This window comes from Clupea harengus, chromosome 23, assembly GCF_900700415.2.
Source record: "Clupea harengus chromosome 23, Ch_v2.0.2, whole genome shotgun sequence".
Lineage (NCBI taxonomy): Eukaryota > Metazoa > Chordata > Actinopteri > Clupeiformes > Clupeidae > Clupea > Clupea harengus.
In genome coordinates this window covers 15,989,956-16,007,209 of record NC_045174.1, presented here as the reverse complement: position 1 = coordinate 16,007,209, position 17,254 = coordinate 15,989,956, and the positions used below count along the sequence as shown (strand labels likewise).

At 42.2% G+C, this 17,254-nt stretch overlaps 2 protein-coding genes across 4 annotated transcripts in view; both read right to left on the bottom strand.

The window, feature by feature from the left end:
- The window catches only part of LOC105910497 (poly(ADP-ribose) glycohydrolase-like), a 46,243-nt gene extending 36,215 nt beyond the window's left edge, over positions 1-10,028 (bottom strand). The window contains exons 1-8 of one of the 3 annotated variants that reach the window (XM_031560672.2): positions 9,586-10,028; positions 9,365-9,492; positions 9,164-9,230; positions 8,477-9,064; positions 6,547-6,745; positions 5,763-5,879; positions 5,081-5,155; positions 4,359-4,430 (exon numbers count right to left, since the gene is read on the bottom strand). In XM_031560672.2, coding sequence (XP_031416532.1) covers positions 4,359-4,430; positions 5,081-5,155; positions 5,763-5,879; positions 6,547-6,745; positions 8,477-9,064; positions 9,164-9,230; positions 9,365-9,492; positions 9,586-9,704 — 1,365 coding nt within the window. In that variant the 5' untranslated portion in view covers positions 9,705-10,028. Of the gene's footprint in view, positions 1-4,358; positions 4,431-5,080; positions 5,156-5,762; positions 5,880-6,546; positions 6,746-7,342; positions 7,471-7,694; positions 8,433-8,476; positions 9,065-9,163; positions 9,231-9,364; positions 9,493-9,585 lie in introns of those variants that run through there. The other 2 variants (XM_031560673.2, XM_031560675.2) reach the window with 2 other exon arrangements.
- Positions 10,029-10,226: 198 nt separating this feature from the next.
- Positions 10,227-15,459, bottom strand: LOC122128668 (uncharacterized protein C7orf50 homolog). Its single transcript, XM_042703143.1, has 3 exons — positions 14,935-15,459; positions 11,226-11,307; positions 10,227-10,839 (listed from the first exon to the last, which is right to left on the bottom strand). The coding sequence occupies exons 1-3, from the start codon at positions 15,048-15,050 to the stop codon at positions 10,651-10,653; spliced, it is 387 nt and encodes a 128-aa protein (XP_042559077.1). The 5' UTR covers positions 15,051-15,459; the 3' UTR covers positions 10,227-10,650.
- Positions 15,460-17,254: the final 1,795 nt, after the last annotated feature.

The following is a 17,254-nucleotide window of genomic DNA, read 5'->3' as shown; positions in this document are numbered from 1 at the left end:
ATGAATCCATATTCAATGCCATCGCCTCCCTGCCCACTCATCCTCCGTCCTGTTAGTCAACAACTCCCGCCATCCGTCAATCCTAGTCATCGCCACAACTACTCCTTCCCTTTACCGTCAATCACCAAATATGTAAATAACGTCAGAGGGGGCGGGGGGGGGGGGGGGGGATTTACATTTCCTCCTTCACAAAGAGAAGCGGTGTCTGAGGCGGAGCAAATGTGTACGTGAATTTCTGTGCAATTGTATTGTGTGTGTGCATGTTGAGTGTGTGAGTGTTTGTGTGGGTGTGCGTGTGAGACTGTTTTGGGGTGTGCATGTTGTGTGTGAGTGCTAGTGTGTGTTGTTTGTGATTGTGAGTGTTTGTGTGATTTTGTGTGTGTATGTGTATGTGTGTGAGTGTGTGTGTGTGTGTGTGTACACACAGGTGCATTGTATTGTGTAACAGCTCAGCAGGGCTCTGGCAGTGGAGCTGACATTTATCAGAAAGCTCTGAGCCTGACACATTCATTTTAAAGAACCATTGGGTCAGTTTACAAGACACGCAAGCGTCCGCTGCTTTACGGCCCTAAGACCACATCTGTGTGTGTGTGTGTGTTTGTGCGTGTGTGTGACGCCCTTCTCTGCCTCTTACATCTTTCCGGAAAAAAACGTACTCCCAACGACGGGCCAATTTTGGAAGGGTATCCAATTAGGTCCGCAGACTTTTACGAGTTGGCGAGCTGTCACCGTAAAATATGCACACAATTTCGCCCCCCTGCACAGGCTGTTGGGAGATGGTTATTTATTGTTTGTCAGAGGGGCTGGAACATGCTTCTCCACTTTATGTAATGAGTCACGCTAATAAATTAAGACATTAAGCAAAAGATATACAATAGCATTTAACAAAAGCCATAATACTTTCTCCTACCACACCAGCTGACGTTGAAACAGGCCCAATCTAGCAGTCTCATGCTTAAGGTTTTGAAGATTAATGTTTTACTTATTACGCAAAGAAAATCACTCATCTGAAATAACAATCACTAAAAACCCAGGAAAGTTATATATTGATATCGTCATTAAAGTTATTTGAAATATACTGATTAAATAATCACAATGAATTGTTATAATGACATTAATGTTCACTGACATGGTTCTATTTGAATTAAATCCAATTAAAATAGGTATTTTAAAAGCACAGCGAGTGATGGCAACTTGGGTAAGACTGCTGATTCGGTGGCATCCGAGCTCTAACTGAATAAAAAACTAAATCCAAAATAGAATCTAAAGAAGAAATTAAATTAAAAGCCCAGAGTGTGCTGAGACTGGCGAGGGCAGGAGAGTTGACTCAGTGCTGTCGTAGTCACTTTGGCTGCAACGTGCCTGAGATGCTTCACTGCTTTGAAGAGAGCCTCAGGTCACAGAGGAAGTTCCTTTGCAGACAGACTAAGAAGATAATGGCTCTTCTTTGTGTGTGTATGTGTGTGTGTGTGTGTGTGTGTGTGTGTGTCTGATGGCCTGTGTGTAGGACTGGTGAATTGTGTGAATGCTTGTGTACAGTGTGTGTGTGTGTGTGCATCTGTGTGCATGAGTGTATAAGGCTGTGTGGTCTCTGTGTGTGGGTGTGGGTGTGTGTGTGTGTGTGTGTGTGTGTGTGTGTGTGTGTGTGAGTGTGTGAGTGAGTGTGTGATGACCTCTGTGTGTGTGTGTGTGTGAGTGTATGTGTGTGTGTTTGTGTGTGTGAGTATGAGTGTATAAGGCTGTGTGGTCTCTGTGTGTGTGTGTGTGTGTGTGTGTGTGTGTGAGTGTGTGTTGACCTCTGTGTGTGTGTGTGTGTGTGTGTGAGTGTGTGTGAGTGAGTGAGTGTGTGTGAGTGCTGGTCATGTTACCCTCACTACTGATAGTTCCTGACGTGCTTGTCTCCATTGGAGTCTTGGTAATTACAGTGAGTGACCAGCCATCCGCACTCCTACCATCAGACAAGCATTTACAAGAACTCGACGCAATAAAACACACACTAGCTCCCCATACTGGTTCTTCTTCCTGGTTCCTCTGATGAATAGTTCTACGCCATTTTGATCACTTTTGTGAGTTCTTCCTACATGGGCATTACATGATAAAGGTTCAATCAAACCGTAACTGTCTGAGTAATAATGTTGACTTGTGGAGTATGAAGGGAATTAGCATGGAGTGAAGTTACCATGAGAAAAGACAGTGAAACACACACACAGAAATTGTCCTTTGAATGTGTGTGTGTGTGTGTGTGTGTGTGTGTGTTTGTGTGTGTGTATGATTAATATAAAACACACCAGAAATCCGACTGGCCTTACAGAACCTTCTGTAAAATGGAATAAGAGGAAAGAGGGGATTAAATAGAGAATAGAGAAGAGAAGAAAATCACCTTCAAAATAAAGAAATAAAAAAGAAAGACAGAGAAAGAGAGCCAGGAAGAAAAAAAGAAAGATAGGGAGACGGAAAGTGATAAAGACGGTAAAAACCTCAAAGGACTGGGGGATGAAGAGACCAAGAGGAAGGAGAAGAGGAGGACAGCAGCGCAGCGAAGAACAGCGGAGAGAAAGACTGCCTGATTAGGGACACTGCACTCTAGCTAATGGCCGACATTAGTTCCCATATAGATTGGCCGGCTCGCAGTAATTCAATTAGACTGAGCATAAATATTCCACAGACAGATACCCGACCCAGCACGAAGAGAAGGAACCGTTTGCGAAATAAGAAATAATGTTGTCATTTTGAAAAGGGTAGTTGAGCTGAAAAATGGGCCGGTTATGAAATTAAATGTTGGGATGTGTCTGTAGTGTGTTTCTACATGGACACTAGCAGCGGACTGAGGTAGCAAATCCACACAAATCAATGTTACCATTTCATGTGTCATGCCTACTATGAAAAGCATCAAGTGTGGATTCTGATTTATAATCTGGCTTTGCTTTCTGAGTGAGAGAAAGAGAGAGAGAGAGAGAGAGAGAGAGAGGGGAAGAAAGAAAGAGAGAGAGAGAAAGGGAGAGAAATGACCTTGTGTTGTCAGAGCTGTTAATGGAACAGACTCAGTGATGGTGGAAACTGAGCCTTCTGATAGGCTGCTAAACGTGACCTTTGAATGGCAGATTGCTTTGGTTTTACTCCACCTTTACCGAACACCAACCGAAACGAGGAACTCATAGAACATATAAACAATGCCGGCCCTGGCATTTCTGTGGTAATATTAACTGGAATTAACTTCAATTCCATCAGAAAAGGTTTGCTGGAGAGGGGGGTGGAGTGGCACCAGTTCCCTGTGACTTGTGTGTGTGAGTGCTTTGACAACAGCGAACTTCAACCTGATTTCTATTATAGGGAGTTATGAGTCTTCAACATTGAGGTCATTTTCTACAGTTTCTTTACAGTTATTGGGGTAAACAGACACAGGTCTATCTCTGTAAAGATCCTTTCTATGTTGTCAAGACACTTATAATAACATTACAGAGCCTGTCAGTGGCGAAAACAAGCGGTTTAATTTGACACAGATGCTTGCCCCATGGGATTACTTTGCCTAGCCGTTTTGCGTTTGCTGGTTATAGCGTTTGAACTCAATACTGGTTTTTCATCCCTAGTAAAAATCTGGACCTTCAAAGACCTAAAAGGGAAAATAGGGCCCGGGTTAAAAAAAATCCCAAAGTTTCCCTTAAACTATAACAGACTAATTAAAATCATCGCACTTGATCTGGATAGATTGTTCTGTGTTTCTTATCATGGGCAGATTTTCCCATCTTACATTCTGTGTAATTCATCACGTCTGTTGGGGGAGTACGATCATGTATGCCGTGTCATGATTGTAACTTTACGCAGTAGTGCTCCAGTTCCACACTCTAACTCTATTTCCATCATATTCGCTGTCAGTCACATCTCAGGGTAGTTGTTGTGTGATCGCCTGGGTGATGGAGACAATGTTGTGGTTTCTAAGGACCTCTAGAGGACAGAGATGGTACTGCAAAGTGAACTGAAGGCTCTGCCAGTCTGCCACTCTAAAAGTTCACATGTAGCATGCATGCTTTGAGAACTGGTTTACTTTCTGACTAAAATGAAGTGCCTCGTATGAAAAGCTGCGACCGCATTGGCCTCCCATGAAGCAGTGAGCAGGAGGTTGCAATAAAGGACAACCATGCCCTTATACTGTTTTTACCTCCAAACTAAACAAAAATCAAACATCAAATTGGCATTAGTGACTTATTTTGATTTCAACGGTTGTGCATATCATTGCTACAATGAAACTACAATGAGATTACAACCTCAAAAAAGGACTTTCAGAAAAGAACTCATGCAGATATACACAATCTGATCATCACTGACAGAGACAGCTAGAGTTCCAGCAGTCTGCTACTCACCTTCACAAACGAGTGCAGAGCGGTAAAGTCCCATTTTTTGGCGTGAGCGGCGTTGTACTTCAGTATGGCGTCCTAAAGGAAAAAGGGAGTGCACACATTTAGCAAGAGAAACTTGGGACAAAATCACAAAACTTCTCATGCCACTGTAAAGCGGTCAGCTTTTTATAATTGTTCACATTTCGATTGAGGCAATGCCTGTGCATGACTGCTGTGCATATGCAAGGCTTTGTCGCCACCTCTTGGGCTGCACTTGTAATTGCATGATGCTTTGCACTAATACTATATGCATAGTAATACAGTAATAAATGAGTAATAAAGACCAATAATAATAATAATCTTATTTCTGTGATGAGCTACAGACCTTCCGTGACTGTATGTATTATATGCATGTTATCAGTATATCAGCATATAACATATGTATGTAACAAGGATTTGGATTTCAGCCTCATATACTGTTTCAATGTATTCATGCTTTCTCATGTACAGTATATGCATGCTCACCAGTAGAAATTCACTGCGTACTCACTTCTGCGTACATGATGTTTAATATATCGAACATCTCATCTTATTTCTTTGATGAGCTACAGACCTCCAGTGGCCGTATGTATTATATGTCTGAGATTTCAGTCTCATGTTGTATTTCAATGTATTCAGTTCATCTGTAGAACTTCACTGATACTTCTGCGTACAGTAGAGACGAAATTGAAATGAGCTGAAATCACCTTAACATCACGGAAGCTGCAGAACGTCTGACTTAGTGTTCTCTCAATCAGGGCCCATCTGTTCTGAACTCCATCCTGTTGAAGAAGCACAGCCGTCAGCCATCAGACAAACACACACACACACACACACAAATATGTATATATACACTTATTTTTTTATTATTGTTATATAAATATAATGTGTGTGTGTGTGTGTGTGTGTGTGTGTGTGTGTGTGTGTGTGTGTGTGTGTGCAAACTGTGTAAGAGTAAGTACCTAACAAAAAGGCACGCTAAATAGAACAAGGCATATGCCTGAGACTATATATAATATGGTATGAGTGCCACCGTTAGTGAAATGAGTAGAATATGGTGTGTATGCCAACATTATATTATATTATAACATTATAGTTAGTGAAATGAGTAGAATACGGTGTGTGCCAACATTATATTATATTATAACATTATAGTAAGTGAAATGAGCAGAATACGGGGTGTATGCCAACATTATATTATAACATTATAATTAGTGAAATGAGCAGAATATGGTGTGTATGCCAACATTATATTATATTATAACATTATAATTAGTGCAATGAGCAGAATACGCACAATGTGAGAACAAAGTCACTGCAAAGGTAAATGTGCTATTAAGTTCAGACTGCTATGTATTGTGGATGTTGTATATATTATTATATATATACCTCTACTGGAAAGAGGTTCTTCTCGGAGCATGGCATCTTGACATGGACGTCGTCCCAGGCATCTTTGAACCTGGTGGGATACGGCACAGGCACCCTACCAGGCTGCAGGAGGTCTGTCTGAGGGAAGAAAACAATATCGTCGTCAGACCAATGAACGGACATTTCAGGTCCGACACAGTGTAGACAGCGCCTGATTCACTGCCCTGGCTGAAATAAAGCTATGTGTGCTATAACACCAAGCGAAATAACTGATAGGGAGGGGCCTGTAAGGAAGGTTCCTGAATGTTTGCTAAAGTCTCTGTTATCAGATGATTCTCAGAGACATGTTTGTGCAATATAAATCATACTATAGTCATAATAATGTAAAGAAATCATACTATAGTCATCATAATGTCAAGAAATCATACTATAGTCATCCTAACGTAAAGCCATCCATCCAAATATTCCCAAAACGTACATTTTTGTAGCAGCTTCAAAAGTCTATATGTAAAACAAATACTGAGCATGTAGATAATTTGATGCCGCTCCATGGCACATGTGTACCCATACCCTGAAGAAGCTGTGGTGCCCTCTTACCCTGATGGCGACGGTGTACCCATACCCTGAAGAAGCTGTGGTGCCCTCTTACCCTGATGGCGACGGTGTACCCATACCCTGAAGAAGCTGTGGTGCCCTCTTACCCTGATGGCGACGGTGTACCCATACCCTGAAGAAGCTGTGGTGCCCTCTTACCCTGATGGCGACGGTGTACCCATACCCTGAAGAAGCTGTGGTGCCCTCTTACCCTGATGGCGACGGTGTGAGCGTCCAAGGCTCTCAGTGGCGGCAGAGGGAGGCTGCAGGCGGGGGTCCTCCTCATCTCAGAGATGGGGCTCCCCAGCCAGGTGACCCCATCATCGTCGTCGTCATCCTCCTCTGATGGTCCCTCACTGCCACTGTCACTGACTCCATCCCCCTGCAGGTTCCGTCTCAGGCTGCCTGCACTGCTCACAGAAAGGGCCAAAGCAGAGGAATGATAATAAATAATAATAACGGATTTTATTTATATAGCACACTTTAAAATACAATGAAATCTCAAGGTGCTTTACAGGGTAAAACAATCAATCACAATAATCGAATATAATAATAAAAAAACGCTAAAGTCAGAGAAACAATAGGATAATATAAAATAAAATAGAATGACTAGTGTTAAACACCACCCTTGTCACTACCAACATGACACATGAGAACTACAGCTGGTTAATGTTAATGTCTGCCTTGGGTCATAGGGCAAGGAAGATACAAGCTGTACTAATTAATGTGCACTTAGTGAACTACATTAAATACATTTAGGCCGTAGTCACACACTGGTCTTTCTGGACATGATTTTAAAACACTCTAAATAACAACATATATCATTAATGAATATAATCAATGGAGTACATGTAATGATAATGGCGATTAGACTGAAATGATTGAATACACTGCAATGATACACTGCAACATTGATTGATTGATTACAGCGTGAAAACCAAACCAAGACAGAGCAGAAAGCAACACCAACGGCAGATAACACACAATTATTTGCATGAATAACTCACAGTAAATGTATCCTGCTAGAGTAAAACCAATCCCTTATAATATGTGGTCTCGCAGGGTCATTTTGCCAAAACCTGGACAAGCAGGCGGACAGTCCCACTACAGACAGTCCGAACAGTAACCTCATACTCTGTTGAACACACAAGACTTATCACCACACTGTACAAAGCATACAATTAGAATTCTATATAGAACTAGAATTCTATGGTACAAACCTACAGCGCAATGTAAACAGTCTAAAAACATTACTGATAGACCACAAAGCCATCGTCAAACTATAGATACATCAAAAATATCGGTCAGAATTACAGATACATACAGAACACAGAAGAAATTCAGTCAACGACTACAGACCTTTAGACATCCAAAGCAAACAGCTTTGATACGTACAACAGCAACAAATAAAATCTCTTTTGGTCTCACTCTCAGTTTGGAAGGCAGTTTACTTGGATCCATTTATGACCTGCTATGATAATGCTGGTAATAAAACCATTATACAGCCAGCTGGATCAGGTATATCCTGGCAAGTAATCACTTGCTGAAGGGAAAGAGACACAAACACTTACTGAATTACGGAAATGCAAGAAGGCTTTCACTTTCGTTTCACCCAAGACAGACAATCGAAAACTAAACCTTGCTACACCAGTTTACCTGCCTTCCCTTACGACGATGTCGCAACATACCAACCTTATAACGTAACAACGTTACAACGATAACAAGAGAACCCGAGAGATTCAGTACATTATTTCAAATAAGCCTTTTACTGGTAGGATTCAAACGCAGCTGCCTGTCAAAATTCCCAAATGCTAAGACGTGGAGTGTTCCCACATGTGATGGTTATTCTAGCTACTACCACTTGGGGTCACTATTAGCGCATTTGATTTATTTTGAGTGGGAAACTTTCAATGGAAGCACAATATATTTTGTAGGAAGGAACAGCATGGTTCACTTCATGACAACCACTCACCGCCCAACAACAAAATATTCTTACTAAATTATACGTCCAGACTATCTTAAAACAAATTCTCAAGCAATCTGCCATTCACAAATTACACCATGCTGAAACAACATATTAGGAAAAGATTTGGTAAACATTGGAGAATTTAGAATTTCACTCTAGAGTGAGATGGACATACCTTGTAGAGGGGGTCGCTGACGGAGGTTTGCCGAAGAAGTCTGTGATTTTGGGCACTGGTTTATTACATCCCTTGGGCCCCATCCATGACCCGACTGACTCTATGCTGCTCTGGGTCTCCATCGTGACGTCCTCCCCTGCCTGGTCCAGCTCATCTGGGGTAAGATCCCCATCAGTCAGGCTCTCAGCCTGGGCCTTGGCCTCCACAGGCTGGGCTGAACTGACAGCAGCATCCCTGGTGCTCTGGGAGCGTGCCTGGATCCGGTCGACCTCCTCTCTCTCCGCATGGGCGGCTGACCGGAGGGGGAGCATGTCAGGACTCTCTGGGTCCATCATGTCTGCGTCCATCTGGGTTTCGGGGTCCATGACGCTGGGCTGTGTCTGGGGCTCCAAGGACAGGTTGGGCCTCTTCACCAGCCATTTGTCTAGGGAGCTCCTGGGCCTCTGGCGCTGGAAGCTTTTCCCTCCTCGAACCACCTGGGTCCGGGATTGTCCCTGCGTCCGCTCTAGTGATGAAGGCTGCCTCCCACTCATCTTACCAGGTGGACAAGACCGCACAGGTTTCTCTGTCTCGCCATGTTTCTTTGAGCTGTAGTAAAACACACCTTTCAGTTAAAAGATTCTTCAATTCAGCAAGGTATTGCAATTAATTTAAATGAACAACTGAGGTTTACAAAGAATAGCCCACCTGTCCTCACTGCTCACTACTCTATCCATTGCAGCAACACTTGTAAGGAGACCTTCTTTCCCGGTTCCTAGAATAGAGATACATAGCACATAATAATTAATAACATTAATAGTTTTAGTTAAACGTGATGGTAAGCAAGGGGAGATTAAAAGGTTCACTGGTGTTAATCAAGAATATCATTTAGAGTCTTTATGCCCTTGCCTTTGTCGGCGTCTGTTATGGTGGTGGGCGATTTGGACTGAAGACCTGCTTTGTTGACACTTTCAGGAGAAGTGGTCTCAAGCCTCAGTCTCTTTCTGACCGGCGCGACACCAGACAGTGTAGTCATGCTTTTACACAATATGGAAGCATCAGGACAATGTCTCTAGAAAGAGGTCCGATATAAACAGTTAGAAATATGCTGAGTTAACATATATACTCACAATGTGAGATTCGTAAGGACCGGTGAAGCGGTGAATTGTTGGTGAGGAGCCGGGTAGTGCTGCCAATAAAGTTTTTTCCATAGGCGTTTGAGTAAAATTGACATAAAACCAGCAGCCATAAGATATCGGTAGCGGGATGGTTTCCTGATTTTCAATTGTTCAATTAAGAAGTAAGGCCAATTAACAAAACGTTTATTGTTGTTCTCAAAAATAGTCTCGGGCTAACTTCAACTGACATGCTAGCTCGCTAATGTTGGAGTCAGCATCCTGTCATCTTCCCTGTGCAACTCGGGAACGTGTAGTTGTCTTTTGAATACCGACCCTGTCAGAATAGGTACTCAAATGCGCGTTAAAATAAATAATGTATTATGGTCAAACTTGACAGAATCATGCAGCTGTTACATTAACTGAATGCTCAAAGCTTTGTGTGGCATTATGACCCCTATGAGAATTTGGACTTCCGGGTGCTTTCGATTTTTTTCTGTCAAAATAACACCACGCAATGTATGCACTTAAAAGTCCTCACAAAACTGGAGAATTTTAGTTTTTTATTATCAACCAACATACGAAAGATCTTTCTCGAAATATATAACCGCAAATAACAGCAGAGTATGTGTAATAGAGATGACAGTTATCTTTGATTATGTTAAAACATGTATTGTTTAATAGTAAAAAAGGGCAGATAATGACTACTTATAAAGTCTACATGCACAGCTTACAAAACAAAAGCCTTTCTTCATCTTTTATGTCGCACAAAGAATGAGGTCAAATAACATTTCAGGCAGGATGAATAACACCTTTGCTACCTTCAAACTACCAACATCACTTTCCTCTTTAGAATGTGTTTTAATTGCAAGAAAAGGAAATGGGCACTCTTTAGGGGAGGTTGATGAATCCAGTGGTACATTCTTAGAGCAAAGCAGTAAATCATTTGAGCAAATGACAGTGTACTGTTCATCCAAATTCCAGAGAGGGGAACTACAAACTGATGCAACACACACATTAATTAGTTAAAACATGTTTTAATGTATAAGGTGTGCATGTGTGTGTGTGTGTGTGTGTGTATTAGTCTACAGAGAGAAGCCGAACAACTTCTAGGGCCCTCTTTATTCTTTTCTGCTCCTCTTCACTTTGAGACGCGTCCGCTTTGTCCTCTTTGATCATGGCCTCGGCTTTCTCAACGGTGACGTCCCGCGCCGTTCCACGCATATTCTCCAGATATGACATTGTGATGGAGAAAGACGCATCAGACACCTTAGGGGGGCAAAGGAAGGGAGAGAGAATAAGAGACAGGAGAATGAGGGAGAGATGAAGGGAGAAAGAAAGAAAGAGGGAGAGAAAGAGAGAGACAAAGGAAGAAAGAAAGAGGGAGAGATAAAGGGAGAAAGAAAGAGTGTGGATGAGCCAGGTGCATCAGTAAACATCCTCGGTGTTGTGACTGCCATCATTCTAGCAGCAAAAATGCAAATTGTGCAGAACTAAACGGGAGCACTGCTGATTGGCCGGTTCTCTTCTCCCCTGTGGTGAGGCCTGAAGCATAGTGTATACTATGTGTAGAGAGGAGTGGTCATGGAGATGTGTGTGTGTGTGTGTGTGTGTGTGCGCGTGGGTGTGTGTGTGTGTGTGTGTTTATGGTTTACCTTTTCTGCATCATACATGTGCTGAAGAAGCCACGTCTGTCTTATCTTCTGAAACTTCCACTCAGATTTCCGCTCAGACCAGCTAAAATGATGAGAAATCAAATACATTCACAGTTATGTTGAACATGCCACTTATGATATGAATGTCACCTTTGTATGCATCATTGCTGTATGTTTTGACTAAGAGTGATCAGAGACAAAATATGTATATAAAAGTATGTCTGCTATGTAAGGGATAATGTATTGTCCGGTGGTCATCATTTAAGCAATAAGGTACGAGAGGCAGTACTGTATCGTCAATAATGTACTGTTCAAGGGTGTTGTTAGGCCCGACGTGTAGCGGAGAAAGGCATTTTAGTAGCCTAGAGAAAATAGTCCCCGAATGTGTGGCTGTTGCTATGCAACAGTTGCCATGCAACAGACAAACAGCATTGGGAACATCACGTTTGTTAGCCTAGCACAGGGGTGGCGAACCTGCGGCTCTTTGCCGGCCGACGTGCGGCTCGGCTCCAGCTCGAGTGCTCACTGACTTTGTTCTTGGTGTACAGAATTTTCATATTGTAAAATAAACATCTAAAATGCATATGCATATATTTGGCAATACAGACAAAAAGCTGTCCGATTTAAATGTGCTATTTATTCATGTATATTTTGTCATCTCGCGATCTTGAGAGATGTCTTTAAGTAACGTTAATGTTGCAAACATGAAACATTCTAATGTGTGCACCCAGTCTCAGAGTGTTACTAGCCAGACTAGCAGTAGCTACTGACAGAATGCCATGGATCCAGGAAAGCGTAAAGCTAAACGAAAATATGAAGATGAACACCGGACGTTTTTTTGCCTGAATGGGAGGAATTATTTGCGGAGCGAAATGGAAACCCCCTCTGCTTAATATGCCAGACGTCACTGTCGCATTTTAAAGCATCAAACTTGGAGCGCCGTCTCATAGCTGTCGCTACACGATGGTAGTCCTTTGGGGGATCGTAGTCCCTCACATTGCGCATGCGTCATTTTGCGACACTGTCGACTGCTGTCGACAGCGAAGCCGCGCGCTCATGCGTCACAACGACAGATCCGTTTTCAATCATGGAGAGAAGCGACGAAAGCCAGTTTTTTGAAAACATGACCATTTATTTAAAAACAAAGAAGATGTCACAGTGGACAAAACAGATGAGGTGGAGGATCAAAAAGTCTCTCCCCAGTTTCGTTTCATATGTTGACGTAGAGCCTTATGCTGTTAGCCGTTTACAACATAATTAAATATAACATTAAATATACCCACATTATGCGTTAAGACAAGCCCCATATGTTGACGTTTAAACCGTTTACAACATTATTAAATATTACGTTAAATAAACCTAGATTATGCGTTAAGACAAGCCAGATATGTTGATGTTGATGTTGAGCCTTATGCCGTAAACCGTTTGTGTCTGAGCATGCGCAATGTGAGGGACTATGATCCCCCAAAGGACTACCATCGTGTAGCGACAATAGCCCAGGAGTTCCTAAAGGCACAGAGCTGTGCAAGCACAAGGTCAATACTTTGAAACGTCAGTCAGAGAAACAGACTCAGCGTTTTCGGAAATTCACAAAGTACTCTGAAACGGTCACGTTGGCATCGTATCAGGTGGCATGGAATATTGCTCGAGCAAAAAAGTAATATAGTGAGGGAGAGTTTGTGAAGTCTTGTGTACGTGATGTCGTTGCTATCCTCAACCCTGAAAATGACGGATCATAGCGGTCTGTGTCAGACCTGCAGCTGTCAGGCACGAAAATTGAACAGAGGATATCTGACATTAACAACATAATTGAGACACAGTTATGTACAGATATTGAGAAGTGATCTCTGGAGTAGCCCCCCCAAAAGTTTCCTTAGCCCCACCGAAAAATATATATGAAGTTTAAAATAGTAAAAGAAACGAAATGGTTAAATCATCTCGAGTTAATAATAGATGTCGTGGCTCTCTTTTATCATGCCGGTTCATTGATCCTGTGGGTATGCTACCCTACTCAGTAGCTTCGCCAGCTATAACTAGCTAGTGAACTCTAGCCTACAACGTTAACCTACTCACTTGAGCTGCAAATCCCTACCATGCTACAGTATAATTAGCACCTATCTCAGCAGATGTCTTCATTATGTTTATTTCTGTGCCATATTTTAAATCAAAATGTGTTAATTTCTCTTCCTAAAACCCACTAGAGGACACTATTTAAAAGGTTATTTTGAAAAAATTCTTATGGGGGAGCATGCCCCCAGACCCCCCTGGTTTTGCTGGGTCACAGGGAAAATAATAGGTTTTATGTAGGGCCTTTCCCCCCCCCCCCAAAAGTGGGAACCTAGATTCATGTGGCTCTTCGAAATGGTGTTGGGTTTTGTTGTGGCTCTTTGAGCTGGACTGGTTAGCCACCCATGGCCTAGCACCAAAAGTTTGTGGATGATTAGCTAGGAGATCGACATTCATTTGTGGTTCGTCTGAAAACATCCCAGGTCTCCTTGCTAGATCTGGCACCATCTCATTCATTGCTCATTTTATAAAAGTTGCCATTGAAATAACAAAAATGACAATGGGACACTTTCAATAAAATGATATTTAATTTAAACATTAGGTCTAAACATTATAAATCAATCATAAATGCTTCGTTAACAACTTTAAGTTAATAAACGTAACCTAAATAGCCTATGCTGTTTAAACTTAGTTAACTAAAGTTACGAGTGACTTGGGACTCGATAGACTAACATTAGGCTGTTGTTAACGTGTGTTTATGTTGATTTGGATATCTCCATTAATTGTGCATCCGTGGAAAACGTTTCTCATGTCCACTTCGTCTCTGATGATATTGCTTCAGACTACTCTTGCTCTCTTTGCCGGTGGCTCGGTGTTGGAAGTGCCTTCTCCAGCAAGCTTGAAATGACAACGGTCGAGCAAAATCTACCGTTATTTTGAGTGCGCACTGATATGGAACGCTCAGGTAAATGTAAACAGCTATACAGTACATTATGGCTCAATACAGTACACCCAATCAGAATGCTTGATTTCATTTACCCGTATTATAACCAAAAATAACCTTGTTTCGTCGTGAAGGGATTTATTTTTCGATAATGACCAGCCGCTTATTATACGGTTACTTGCCAAAACGATAGAAATTCCTCCAAAATACCTCTTTTTAATGATTTTGTTGCCGTTTCGTGATTTCCGCTAAGAAAAATCAGTTCTTCAAGGAAATAGAACTTTAAAGTTTCATGTGTTGCATAGCAACCCATTACTTGCCGACGTCAAGTTACAATGACTTTCCATTGCGTTAAATGACCGGACTACTTGCGGAATGATATGAAAGATGTGAATTAGTAGCACAAAACCCTGTTGCCAATGACAGCGGTCATTAACTTTTCGCAGCGGTGAATATCAAGAAATTACAGACCTGCGAACGTTGGGGTGGCCCATTCGAATCAACCAAACTTTTTGGAACATTCTGAAGAGCCGTATAATACATATTTATATACTTCTGTGCATGTGTATGCATTTGTGCATGCACAGAGGTCTACTTTGTTATTTACTGTATCCATCAGAGAGAGATGGAGAGACAGCAGGAGAGTGTGTGAGAGAGAGGGGGGGGGGATGTGAGCGAGAGAGAGTGTGTGTGTGAGAGAGAGAGAGTGTGAGTGTGTGAGAGAAAGAGAGAGAGTGTGAGTGTGTATAAGTCTTTTACCAGCTCAGATATTCCAGTGCCTTCTCTGTTGCTTTGCTCTGGTCCTCTTTCTTCTCCTCACCGGTCCCCTCTTCTCTTTTTCGCAATTTCTCCTCTTTCTTTAAAATCTTTTTCATCTTCCTCTCCAGCACTCTTCGCTCCTGATGAAAGCAGATCACAGACTATTAACGATTTTTTTTTTTTTTTTAAACTTCTCACTTCATACAGCTTGGCTGATTTAACAGACAAGCAACAATGTCACAACTGGCTGCTAAGCCCAAGGCATGATGTCAGCGCAGCCGAGCGATATGATCAGTCTACCACTAAAGGCAGCACCATCATAGTAAACAATGGCATTGGAGACTTGACCTCAGACGGCGCCTACGTTTCTCGATCTGTCAGACCAGTTCCGAGAACCTACCCCTCATTCTGCATCCTTTACAGACCCAAAACACACAGGAGACACAAAGGGGAAAGACTCTGAGAGACAGACCACACAAGCAGACCAATACTGGGGGAGACCAGGCTGGAAGAGAGGGGACAGGAGAGAGAGAGAGAGAGAGAGAGAGAGAGAGAGAGAGAGAGAGAGAGAGAGAGAGAGAGAGAGAAAACTGATGTCGGTCAGAGGCACATTTCTACATTAGTTTGATGGAACCTGATTCCCATGCATTACTGCGTTACAGATAAGTTATGTTACTGCACTGACATGGTTTTAAAGCTATAGTTGTCAGTGTAGGTCAGGGAAATCCACCCCCCCCTCCAAAAATCAAAAACCCTAGCAAGCTCATTTTTGGACCGTAAAACCCTGTGTACAGCCATGCATGCATGTGCATGCACACGCGCACACTCTCACACGCACACACACTCACACACCTTTGGCATGCTAACAGTCAGGCTATTTCTTTGGGAGCCCTCTGGACTCAGTGGACCCCTGGTTATGAGTGCACATATTTTAGAGTACACTCTCTCCCTCCACATCTCCTGCTTAAGGGCCCATTTCAATCAGCATCCATTTTGTTTGCAGTAAACATGCAGTCGCCACGTTCCCTGCATCACACCGCCGCCGCCTCCCTTTCCTGTGTTTATATATTTGTACATTAGACACACACACACACACACACACACACACACACCACCTACATACGCTGGAACGATGAAAAAATACAAAGATTTATCTCAACAAACCAGTGAATTCTAGAAACCACTGTATCCATTTGTGTAAAATGCACTGCCTCACAAAGACACACAAGGGCAAAATTACCCAATAAAAAAAACAAACACAATACTAAAATCAAACTTAACACACACTTGTTTCCTTGTGCCTTTAAAATAAAATTATAGTTCTAAAAGATTTTTATTTGCATTGTTTGACTATGCAATCTACACCTATAATGCGCATAATGTTGCACCTTTGTAAGGCCCCGGGTCTTAAGCCACAGAAGACCAGTGGGAGAAAACTGCAGAGGGGAGTGGTCGAAGTAGGGGAGGTAGGCGGAGCCAGTCACAGTGGGCGACAAGCAGATTCTCAGAAGAGCACATGACGGACAGGTACACCAGGTGTGCGTTACAAAGACAGAAAGAAAGATTTAGGAAACGTACTGAGCACACGAGAGAAAGATGAGGGGAAAAGGGAAGGCTATAACGGCTGGATATATCTACTTTACCTTGGAAAAACGCAAATAAGGCCAAAGACACAAAGAGGTAAGAACTGCACCTGGCCTATGCGTTCTGTGGTTTTATGGATGATTTTAATGGAAGGTCAGTCTTTGCTTCAGACTGCATAAATGAGAGGTTGGTCAGTGTTTCAGTGGCATAAAACTTGTACAAATAGAAGAAGGAAGCGCGATAAATAGACATGAGCTGTTTAGGTGTGCCTGTGTTAAGGGCATCAACCATCGGTGTAGGTGAAACATAAACTCCAAATGAATGGAAAACTTCAGTTTATGGAGACTGGAAACTAGAGATACAACGTTTATCAAAAGTAGCACAGATTTGTCTCTCTGCTCACAAGTACTAGGGCAATAGTCATCAGCGATAGCGAACAGCTGTACCACTTACCACAGGTGTGCAGTATTACAGTTCTTACACAAGCTACTTATCAAAAGGCTATTAGCTTCTTTCCCATGAATAAAATGTAAATTCTATTAATCTTTTTTTTGGACCCTGAGGCTGTATCTTTCTTTCTACAGTATGTTGTGTTGTGAATTTCTGTTCGAACTTCTGTTGCAGAACTACACAGTGACAATGATACTGCTGCTGCATTTATCTTAATTCCACCAGAATTTCCATTATGAAATCTTAGCCCTCTACAAACACTGCTTTAATAAGCAAGCTCTGTATG